This window comes from Gracilinanus agilis, chromosome 4 (genome assembly GCF_016433145.1).
Source record: "Gracilinanus agilis isolate LMUSP501 chromosome 4, AgileGrace, whole genome shotgun sequence".
NCBI classification, from domain to species: domain Eukaryota; kingdom Metazoa; phylum Chordata; class Mammalia; order Didelphimorphia; family Didelphidae; genus Gracilinanus; species Gracilinanus agilis.
In genome coordinates this window covers 243,246,765-243,259,336 of record NC_058133.1, presented here as the reverse complement: position 1 = coordinate 243,259,336, position 12,572 = coordinate 243,246,765, and the positions used below count along the sequence as shown (strand labels likewise).

At 36.0% G+C, this 12,572-nt stretch overlaps 1 protein-coding gene across 1 annotated transcript in view; it reads left to right on the top strand.

The window, feature by feature from the left end:
- Positions 1-12,572, top strand: part of CDRT1 (CMT1A duplicated region transcript 1) — a 122,642-nt gene that overhangs the window by 64,590 nt on the left and 45,480 nt on the right. Inside the window, exons 7-8 of the mRNA XM_044672094.1 lie at positions 4,801-5,001; positions 6,501-6,622. Coding sequence (XP_044528029.1) covers positions 4,801-5,001; positions 6,501-6,622 — 323 coding nt within the window. The remainder of the gene's footprint in view (positions 1-4,800; positions 5,002-6,500; positions 6,623-12,572) is intronic.

Genomic DNA, 12,572 nt, shown 5'->3' with positions numbered 1-12,572 from the left:
CATGAATAAAACATTGGAGGGGTTATTAGGGAGAGAAATGGCTAGACAGGGAAAAACTTAAGAAGTTCTAGTTGACAGAAAGTTCAGTGAGTCAATAGTATGATTTGGTAGCTTAGAAACAAAATGAGCAAAAACTGATTTAATCCTATTCTACATTTCTGCAAGAATAGAATGAGGGAAATTATAATCTGAGTCAGTCCTATAATGTTTAGAATACATTTGGAGTATAGCATCCAATTATGGATGCCATATTTTTGAGGGAAACTAATAGTATACAACCAGAGGAAGATAATAAAGATTTTGTAAGGTCTCACAATTGTATCTCATTAGGCTCATTTGAAAAGACTTTTAGCCTAGAAGAGAGAAGATATAGAGAATAAAGATAGCTCTAGTCAAATGTTTTTAAGGGCAGCCACTCAGAAGATAGATTGGGCTTATTCTGTATGGTCCCAGATGGCCAAAATATAAACCAATAGGTGGAAATTAACAGGAAATGAGATTCTAGTTCAATAAAGAAATTTCTGACTATTATAGAGAATCACAAACTTTGAGCTGTAAGAAAATTCAGGTGCTATCTAGTTCATTCCATATCCTAATAAAAATCCTCACTACACAATACCTATCAAGTGTTTATCTAGTCTTTGCTTGAAGATCCCCAATGAAGGGAGAATACATACTTCCCTGTAGCCCATTCTACTTATTGATAAGACTAATTGTAAAGGGTGTTTTCCTTAAATAAAACCTAAATTTGCCTCTTAACAACTTCTATTTGCTCCTGGTTCTGCCCTATGTAACCAAATAAGACAAGTCAAATCCCTCTTCCACATGATAGTTCTTCAAACATTTAAAGACAACCAAATCTTGTCCCTCTTGGGTCATCTCTTTCCCAGTTACTTAACAGCTTTTCATATGGTATGAATCCCAAGTCCATTGTCATTCTAGTTTCTTCTAGACCCACTCTAGCTAATTATTGTGGGGGAGTGTTGCAAGGAGAGTTCCTCAGGAAGGAACAGGGGCAAGATTGCAGTGAATGGGCAAAAAGCACTCACACCTAGAAGTTCAGCACTTCATGATTTAATCCACACACTCTAACCCACTCCAGCAGTTTCAAAAGTTAAGATATAGTTTTAACCCATGGGAACCCAAGTCCAACTAGCATGAGAAACTTAAACAATACCAAAACCAGATCCTGGCAAATGTTATCTTCTTAGGATTCTGGGAACTCAGTATTTTCTTCTATCAGTAAACAGAAGGACAACTGGAACCTTGACTACCTCAGCCTCCTCATCTCAACCTTGTTCTTCTCTGAGGTTGTACCCCTTGTCTGACCTTACTCAAGAATGTTAGAGAGGAGGGGAACAAGGCAAGGAGAGTTTAATCCTTTGTATCCTCTACAGCTAATCAATTTCCTTTTAAAACTGTAGATATCCAGAAGATATTTTATTTATTTATTTTTTAAAAAAAACTTACCTTCCATCTTAGAATCAATACTGTTTTTGGTTCTAAGGCAGAATAATGGTAAGGGCTAGGCAATGGAGGTCAAGTGACTTGCCCAGGGTCACACAGCTAGGAAGTGTCTGAGGCCAGATTTGAACCAGGACTTGGCTTTGGCTCTCAATCCACTGAGCCACCCTCAAAAGATACTTTAAGTAAGATAAGATATTGAAATTAAACACAGTCCTATAGATGTGGTTGGGCATTGTATAGAAAAACTATCAACTCTTTATTTCTGAAAGCTAAACCTTGTTTAATACAGCCCAAGATTACATTTTAAAGCTGCTTTTGGCTATATATAACACACATATATTCATATATAATATAGTTGATTTATATTGAGTTTGTAGCACACTAAACTCCCTAGATCTTTCTCAAACTATTTAACCATGCCTCCTATCTTATTCTTATAAAGTTGATTTCTTGAATTCTACTGCAAACCTTGAATAGTTTATATTTATTTATATTTATATTTATATTTACATATATAAATATAAATATGTTTATATTTATAATAAGTTATATTTCACCTTCTTAGATTCGCCCCAGGATTCCATCTTATCAAAGCCTTTTGGAATCCTGACTCCCTCACAGTGTGTTCTTCTCAGTTGTGTGTCATTTGCATATTTGATAAGGATGTCCTCTATGTTTTTATTCAAGTTACTGATTAAAAATGTTTAATAGTACAAAAACAAGCACAAATTCCTAGGGCATTCCACCAACCACTTCCAAATTGATGTCAAACTATTAATGGCTACTTTTTGCATCTAATCATTCACAGAGTTGTAAAATCATGCAATTATAGTATTGCTTAGCCCACATCTTTCTATCTTGTCCATAAGAAAAGCATGGAAGATTTTAAAAATGTATTGCAGAAGTAAACTTAAATAATTGAACCAATAATTTTGCCAAGCATTCAAATCAAGCTATAATGGACATTGTGTGTGTGTGTGTGTGATGGCTTATAATGAGCAGGTTCTAATCTTTATTTTATTTTATTTCTTTGAAAATCTTCTCTAAAACCTCAGAATCCCTCTCATTCTCTACCATCTTTCAAAGATTACTAATGAGAGTTTAGGGATTATATCATCCTATTCTTTCAGTAACCAGCTCAGCCATCAAGTCTGATAACTTAAATATGTAAAGTACAGTTAGTTGATCTCCTACTTGCCTTCTATTGGTTAACAACTTCCTATGTGTCAATTTTATTTTGCCCTTTTCCAGGCTAAATATTATTCTCGTTTGTAGAGAAGGTTGCAGAAGAAAGCAGAAGCAAATAAAAGTTAAGCAATGGTGCCTTCTGCTGCCACCTACTTTTATAATGATTTTAACTACTTTGAACATTTGGCCTTTATTCCTTCTGTATTCCCCAGTAGATCTAAAAATAATTCTCTCCATAGCTCCTCCTAGGATTAACACTCCTGCAACTATTCTTTCTGGATCTTCATCCCTTATTTTTTCTAGAAAATGCTTTGCTTCCCTCTTCCCATTTATGTCTTTTTATGTTAGCTAATGAATTCTGTGTACATCCACATTGATCTCTTTGAATCATATTCCATCCCCGTGCTTTTGCATTGGTTGTCCCATTCTTGGAATGTACTTCTTCCTTGCCTTTGCTTCTTAGAATCTCTGGTTTTCTTTGAAATTTAGCTTAAGCACTTCATGAGTTCCGCCCAATTACCTCCATATGCTAGTACCCTTTCTCTCCCAAACTATTATCCCAAATATAAATATTGTATTTATTTGTATATAGTATGTATTTTTGTGCATGTTTTATATTTCTGTGTAAGCTCTTCAAGGTCAAGGACAGCTTCATTTTTGTCTTTGTATCTTAGGGCCTAGTATGGTATCTGGCACATGAACTTAATAAATGCTTGATTGATTTGGAGAACTATCCTTTTACCTTCTAAAAATTGTTTTTCTTTGTATTTATAATTTCCTTCTTGATAGCTTCTTATTATTTTTGGCCTGCTTCTTCAGATCCTTCTTTTTCTTTATAATTAATCCTTTCTTCTGTTTTTCGGGGGATACTTTCTTTGTCTCTGATAGGTAAGGAATAGAATGTTCCTCAAGCCTCTTAAACTTTTCTTCCAGGAGGGAGACCAGTCAGTAACTAACATTTACTTGAATATAGCTCAAAGACAATTATGCAACATTCCATATGCAATTCTCTCCAAATTCTTTTACTTATTAATAGTTTTCATAGCCAACTTCTCTAGAGAACTGCTGAGGCCAATTCCTTGTAGGGCTCTTCAACTTCAGAATTGTTACTTTCATTTCCCTAAGAACCATGGTAGCCATACCCAACTTTCTCCCCTGTATCTTGGCTACCTCTTACTCCTAATCTTTCTTTTTGTTCCTTTTCCTTCTTTAGTTTGAATCTTAAATTTAATTCATGATTTCTTCATATTTCTTTCTTCAGTTTAGGTTCTTTTTTTCCGCAATGAAATAGGTTTCCTTGAGAAGGAGAGCAACAATGTGGACAAATGCTGGATTTGTAGTCAAAAAGACTTGGGTGTGAATCCTGACTTTGTTTAGCTTTATGATATTGGTAAATCATTTAACCTATTTTGAGGCTTGGTTTCCTCATCTGTAAAATAAGGAATACTTCACAATAATACCTGTAGTACCTACTTCATGAGGTTGTTTTGGAATTCAAATGAGAAATAGAGTACTTTGAAAATTTCAAAGCATTATATAACTGTCATTGTTATTATTGTGAGGGAATGAATTTTCCATCACTATAAATGTTCAAACTATGGGCTAGATTGCCAGTTATTGAGAAATACTGAAACAAAGGTCTTCCTGCATCAGAAGTGGGGGTGGATGACTCATTATATGCCTTTCAACCTACTTTTTTTTTCCCCTTGGGATCTGCAGAATAGCTTGTGTCCTTTTTCAGATGTATAAACATAATTATTGCCCCTGTAGACAATAGAGAGGACTAATGGTAGAAAAAAATATTAGAAGTATAAGGAAGCAGATGGCATAATTAAAATATGGAAGTAGGACCATTTCTACTTCTATCAGATTTTGGAGGCTTGTTTCCTTTATGTTGATTACTTCTGATGGGTAAGGTCACAGCACTCCTAGTTAGACAGACATCAATATACATTGGCATCCTTTCCTCCCTCATGATTTATAAGACTATGGTAAGATGTAGATTTTCCTAATTATTCCATTGATCAAATTCTTTGCAGACTAGTCATTACTACCAAGAATTTCCCTTATCTTTGAAAGCCTTTGCAGTGCTATATTATCACTGTGTTCTTTACAGATGATGCTTTTTTTTCTCTTTAAATCAAGGTGGGACAATACCAGAGTCATTCACTATTGTGGTGGAAAATATGTCGTAGAATCTGCCCACCGAAAGATAGAGCTGAAGGATATTAATCAAAGAAAACTGATGCCTGTTTTTTTTCGAGGACATACAGGGAGTATTCGGGCACTAATACTCTGTGAGAAAGAATCTTTAGTAGTGAGTGGGAGTTATGATTTGACTATCAGGTAAGTGGTCCCAATCATAATAAAAGCCAACAACCATTTTGTGTCCAAGTCATTCTCTGGTGGCAGATTTGGTGATGAGATATTTATTCTTTCATAATACTAGAGTAAGTTGAACTACTAGAGTAATTGAAATAATTCTTTGAAGCAATACTAGACTCTAGAAAAACTGTCATAATTGATACAGTTAAATAGTAAGACTCTTGAAAATATCAGATAGGGAAAATTGGATTTCCACTTTAGAACTGAATAATAATAGTTTCCATTTATGTAGTGTATACTAGCTATACAGCATTCTCTTATGCATCATTTCATTTGATGAATCCCAGTGAACATTTACAGGGTATAGAAAAAAGTTATTATAACCATTTTACAGATGAGGGAACTGAGGCTAAGAGAAATTTGTTCCAGGCCACACAACTAGTGGCAGATTTAAGACTAGAGATCAGGTCTTTTACTTACATGAACTGATGCAAAGTGAAATGACCAGAACCAGGAGAACACTCTACAGAGTAATAGCAATATTGCACAAGGATCAACTCTGCATAACCTAGCTATTCTCAGCAATACATTGATCTAAGATGATTATAACAAGACTTATGATGAAAAATACTATCCACTTCCAGAGAAAAAAACTGATGGAGCCCGAATACAGATTAAAGCAGACATTTAAAAAACATATTATTCTTGGGTTTGGGATTTTTTTGTTCTGTATTTTCCTTTGTTTTATGTTTTGCAACATAGCTAACACAGAAATGTTTTGCATGGTTGCACATGTATTATCTATATCAAATTGCTTTCCCTTAAAAAAGGAGATGGGGAAGAGGAAGGAGAGAGTGAGAGAACTCCAAATTTAAAAAATCAAATGCTAAAATTTTTTGTTTACATTTAATTGAGAAAAATAGAATAAAAATGAAGTCCTACACCCTTCCAAAAAAGAAACCAGGTCTTCTGATTTATCCTTTCCATTTCAGCATAAGAAAACAATACTACTGGACTCAAATTCTGTCCGGGGCAAGAGAAAAAGCATAAGATAATAGGACTGAAAGTTATTGGGAACCTTGGGGATCATCTCATACAATTCTAATTTTCTGATGAGGAAACTGAGGTCCAGAGAGGTTAAGTACTTGCCAAAGATTAGATGGGGAATAACCAGTAGATTTTTCTGACTCCACATTCAGTATATTTGTTTCTATACCATGGTTTCCATGGTTGACTCTTTATCATTCATCTCATTTCAAGAATGAAGTTACTAATACTTGTCTCTACCCATCTCTCTAAATTGGATAAGAATTTACATGAAGCATTTGGAGCTTCTTAAGAGAAAATTTTGTAATGTTTCAGTTATCGTCTGGGGATTAGATACTTCCCAGGCCAAGGCTTTAAACATTAAACTTGTTATTGATAATCAGGGACTCAGTTAAACTATCAGCCTAAAGGAACCTAATGAATATTTTCTTGTAAAATCTTAAAAATGTTCTCTTTTGATTTGATTTCTGCAGATGCTGGAACATTGACTCTGGACTTTGCACAAAAATCTTTATTGGCCATAATGGCACAATCACTTGCTTGGATCTACATGAGAAAAAACTTGTATCAGGATCAAGGGACTGCCAGGTAAAAGGTAAGAAATATATACCTTAAAATGATAATTCTCCCATCTTCTCTCAAAATTGTGCTTACTTATTATTCCAGAAATTTTTAATAGGACAGTGATTGGCCTGTTTATGTGCCAGATGGCAGCCCTGGACTTCTTATCAGGGTCCAAATCACTGAAATGAACAAAGGTGAGGACAGGCAGGCAATTTCACAGAAGTTCTACTTAATGATCATTCGATTTACATCTTCATAGAAATATTTTAATCAAGCGATTGTGTCACTACATCATCTCAGGAGGTATTCTTTCCCACAGAATATTGTTTATGAAAAGGTATTTCCCAAAACATTTCCAGGGCTTCTCTAGAAACTGAAGCAATTCAAGGGGCGATAGTTCATTGCAGAGAGCAACCTGCTGCTCATGTAAACAGCTTTGCTGTGGCCTTCAGCAGAACACAGAGGCACCTCTGTGAGAATTATTTGTGGCTCCTTTCTCCCTGGGTTATTTTGACTCTATCAAACTAGAAGAACTAAAATTATAAAAGAAACAGGGAAATTTTTGGGGGGAAAACCCCTTTAAATCAAATTTTTCTGTTAAAAGTCACATTTCTAATATATATTAGAAATTTATTCAAGTGTTCTTATTCAATAAGAGCCATTTCCCAATTGAAAATGGTCAAAAGATATGAAGATAATTGTCAGAGAAAGAAATCCAAGCTAGCAATAGCTATATGAAAAAATGCTTTAAATTGTTATTAATTAGATAAATGCAAATTAAAGCAACACTCTGAAGTACCACATCACTTCTCTCAGATTGGCAAGATGACAAAAAAGGAAAAATGAAAAATTCTGGAGGGGCTATGGAAAAATAGGTACATTAAAATTTATGCTGGTGGAGGATGAACTGATTTAGCTATTCTGAAAAACAATTTAGAATTATGCCCCAAAACTATTAAGATGTTCATACCCTTTGATCCAATAATACCACTACTATATCTATATCCCTAGTGAAATCAAACAGGAAAAGGGTTCTATACACAAAAATATTGACATAGCTTTTTTTGTGGTGGCAAAGAATTGGAAACTCGGGGCACCCATCAATTAAGGAATGGCTGAACAAGTTATGATATATGAATGTGATGGAATTTTATTGTGCTGTAAGAAATGATGAAAGAAATCATTTCAGAGACATTTGGGAATGAATACCTATATGAACTGATACAACATGAAGTGAGTAGAAACCAGGGTAACAATTTACATAAAAGTGGTGTTTTGTCAGAGATAAGCCACTTTGAAAGATATAAGAACCATGATCAACACAAAAATCAACCACAATTCCAGAGTACCTATGATGAAACATTCCCTGGCTAATGTTTTGTTTTATTTGAATTTACATGTTTGTAATAGGTTTGAGTTTTTTGGTTTTTGCTTTCTCAAAGGGAGTAGAGAGAAGTGAGAGGAATAGAATTCAAAGCTGAGAAGAAAACAAAAACATTTTTAAACCCTTAACTTCTGTGTACTGGCTTATAGGTGGAAGAGTGGTAAGGGTAGGCAATGGGGGTCAAGTGACTTGCCCAGGGTCACACAGCTGGGAAGTGGCTGAGGCCAGATTTGAACCTAGGACCTCCCGTCTCTAGGTCTGGCTCTCAATCCACTGAGCTACCCAGCTCCCCCAGAAAACAAAATTGAATTGAAAAACATGTAATGTGCTATGAGAAGATTGGCACTTGAGTCCTTTGTCATTTCCACCTCACTAAATAGTCATGCGGCCCTTAATTAGCCATCTCCTCTCTTCAGTAGTCATATACAGATAAGTGAGACAAAAAAAAGTTGGTTCAATGAAGAAAGATTATATGAAATAACACAGTAACAGAAAGGACATACAGGACACTGAGGCACACTACTTCCTCTTGCCCATGCTATAGATCCTTTGACCCACTTACCAGGAGTTCCTGGTATAGCACTGCCAGGATAGCAGAAATAAAATTTATTTAAACCTGCCTGAGAATCCTACAGTATTGCCTAGCTATGTGCCTTTGCTGTTTCTGGCTCTTAAGAGCCATTTTCTGATTGAAAATGATCAAAAGATATGAATAGACAGTTTTCAAAGAAAGAAATCCAAGCTACCCTACCAGGAGCTGACTTTGTCCCTTGCGAACCTCAACTATATATCAGAGTTTACAATGGCTTCCAACTTCTTGGAGTTTCCCTCGGTGAGCTTGTGTACCTCTGCCCTGCCTCTGTCTCCCTGTAGAATCCACAACCAGTATCTTGCTTTCCCCCATTCTATATCTCTAACAAGCAAAAGCTGAGATCTTACTGGTTTCTAGTCAAATTTACGAGATATCTTTCTGGCTTTTACCTTTCCTTCTTTGCCCCTAACTAGAGTACCAGAAGGTTTGTGCCTCTGTTTATACAGTCCTGCTATCTTTACTAACTATTGTCCTTCTTCCCTTTGTGACTTAACTCCTCGAGAAGGCTATCTACAAATATATGCCTCCACTTCTCTTCCTTACATTCTGGCTTTCAAGCTCGCTAATCCACCTAAACTTCTTTCTCCAAAATTACCAAAGAGGTTATCCTAATTGTCAAATTCAGTGCCTTTTCTTAATTCTCATTCTTGTTTATCTCTCTTTAACCTTAGGCACTCCTTGATGCTCTCTCTTGCTTCTCCTCATACCATCTGACTACTCCTTCTCAGTTTCCTTTGCTGGATCCTCATCTAGGTCATACCCACTAATTGTGACTGCCATGATTCCTCTTCTCTTCTCCCTCTATAATATTTTCATTTGATTTAATCAGCTCCCATGGATTCAATTACTATCCCTATGCTGATGATTCTTATCCAGCTGAAATAAAAAGATAAATTAGATACTTGGTGGTATAAGGTTTTAGATAGTTTGTTAGGGCCAGTTATCAGAAGTAACACAGGTTTGGGAAAGCCAACAAGAGAAATCTAGCAAGTTACCCAAATGATGTAAAACAGAGTTTATTCAAAGTAAAAAATGCTGTAACTAAACCTCTCTCCAAAATCTAATAGTTGTCTTCTCAAAGTTGCTAGGTCAAGCTTGTTCCTCTGGGAAGTATATTTCTTTGAGGTTAATTGTATCTAATTCACTATATTTGCAGGAAATCTCCATGATGGTGGGGACCTCTTAAAACAGAATCATTCTTTATCCTGTTGTAAGAAAGGGAATTTATATACCCTATCTGTTCCTTTGTTTCTCATCTTATCTTTGTAAAATATGCTTCAGAACCCACAGTACTTATTTTCCTCTTGCATACCTCTTAATTGATCAACTTTCTCACCTCCCATGACCCACATCTACACTCTGTTTCAACTACTTACAACTGTGGTCAAAACTTAGATGTTGGCATCATACCCAAACTATTCCAGTTCTATGATTTTGAACTCTGAAATTTCCTTTTCTGAATATAATTTCTTATCCTTCATGTCTCCCTTTGCTTTACTTATTTTAAACCTACTCTTTGTCCTCACCATGATTTTCACATCATTATCCTTCCCTTTTCTTCAAGGGAAGTAGGAGATACTACTGAATTCATTCTACACCTCCACCCCCCTAATCCTTCTTCCTTCCCAGCTTCCCCATTATTGTCTAGGCTAGGATATCACCATCCTCCCAGGCTCACAACCTAGATATCATTCTTGACTCTATCACCCTCTCATATTCAATGTCTTGTCAAGGCTTATCAATTTGATTTTTATAGTATCTCTTGCATACATCTCTTCTCCTCTGACACTGCCACTACTCTGGTGCAGACCCTCATCATCTCACACCTGAACTCCAGTGTGATAGTCTGGTGGGTTAGGCTCCTTGCCACAAATCTCTCCCTACTCTAGGACATCTCTACTGGGCTGTCAAAGTGATCTTCCTAAATCAAAGGAGTGACCATATTCAATGAACTGCTATGGTTCCCTATCATCCCCAAATTAAATATATCCTTTGGTGTTCAAAGACCCTCATAACTTCTCTACCACCACCATCATCTTCCTCCTCTTACACCCTCCTCCCCTTTGATACAGTAATTCTAATCTTTTGAGTGTTCCACAAATAGAATAATCCATCACTGCAATCTGGTCATGTTCACTAGTCTATTTCCCATGCATGGAATCCTCTCCCTCCTCACCTCCATCTCCTGGCTTCCTTCAAGTCCCAGCTAAATTCTTACATTCTATAAGAAGTTTTTCCTGATCCCCATTAATTTGAATGCCTTTCTTCTGTTGATTATTTCCAAATTGTCTTGATTATGGGTTGTTTGTACATAGTTATTTTCATGTTGCCTCTCCCGATAGACTCTGAGTTCCTTAAGAATAAGGACTGTCTTTTACCTTTCTTTGAATCTCCAAGAATTTAGCATAGTTCCCAACTCACAGTAGGTGCTTAATTGATGTTCATTCTTTGTTTTTAAAAAAGAACCAATCACATCACAGGGTGAGAGTCTTGACTTGCTCATGAATTATATTTAAGGGAGACAGAGTTGCACAAAGTCATCAGCCTCACTATTTCTTCCAGAGTCATGAAAGTCCAGTGGCAAGCAAAAGTTGGGATAACTAGCAATGGCCAGAAATAAAGTAAATGGCATCTCTGATATCTGACCAAGCTCTAAGTGCTCCACAATGCATGCTTCAGCTGCCTTCATAGCCACTGGAACAAATTGTTCTCATATATGCCCATTCTACCAGGGAAAGACTTCACATGCTCAGGGTAGAAATCCCCCTAACTCACTGATATGTTTGAGGCCTGTCAGTTACCTTCAATAATAAGTAGTGCTTAATAAATCATTGTTGACTGACTCCTATTGTCAAATGTGTAGTTGAGGACAGGAACAGATTGGAAGCAGAAATCAGAGCAGTCATTCAGCAGAGCAAATAGTATTGTTAATCAGGTGTTAATAAAGTACACTATGAATCAAGTCACATTAGCAAAGGAAGCATCAATTCAACAAGGGTGATAAATTTATTAAGGAATTTTTGTGGATAGTTACTTAGACAGAAAGAGGATGCCAAAGTCTACAATTTATACATTACACAGAAAGTCATCATAATCTTGATCTTGTCATCACCCAAAAATGCTCCACAACTCTGAAATTTCTTTATATGTTGTCATTCCACCTCTCCCTTTGCCTTTCAGTCCCAAACTCTGTTCTTCATCTGTACCTCTGATCCCTTCACCCCTTAGTTCTTTCTCAGGTCGTCAATCTTCAGTGGTTACATGCTCTCTCTCCTTTTCTATCTTAACTTGTTAGTGAACCATTTTAACTCTATACTTGTTCTTGCCTTTTGAGTCCTTTGTCCCCTTATCTATAGTTGATCTTTCCTTGCCAAGTTTTAGCCCTGGATTATTCCCATCATTTACTTGTCCACATGTAGCTGAACCAAGGGGAAAAAATACACGAAAGTATGCCAACTGGGTTCACTATAAATTTATGTTATATAATCCTCCCTAAATGATTCACTTTCCCAGTCTCCACAGTATTATTCGTAAACCTTTGTATCCTTCCTCAGATTTTCTTTTCCCTCCACCCTCCAAAATTACTAATAATGTTTTGTCAAATCTCATGTCCTTTTCTCAATCCAAATTCTTCTAGACCTCTTTCCAGCTTTTCTTCATATTCTCTTTTCTTTAGGTTTTCAGGATATTACTCTCTCTTGGTTCTCCTCTTACCTATCTGACTGCTCCTCAGTCTCCTTTGCAGAGAGATTAGAGCTTAAGGGGCCTAGTTATCCCACAGAACTCTGTTCTGGATTATCTTCTCTTCTTCTTCCATATTAATGCACTTGGTAATCTTATCAAGCTCTCCTAGATGTAGCTATTATCATTATGCTGAAGATTCTCAAATCTTTTTTTTATTTATATATTTTTTATTTTTTTATATTTTTTTAACATTTATTAATATACATTTTTAACATGGTTACCTGATTCATGCTCCTCCTATCCCCTTGACCCCCCCCCCCC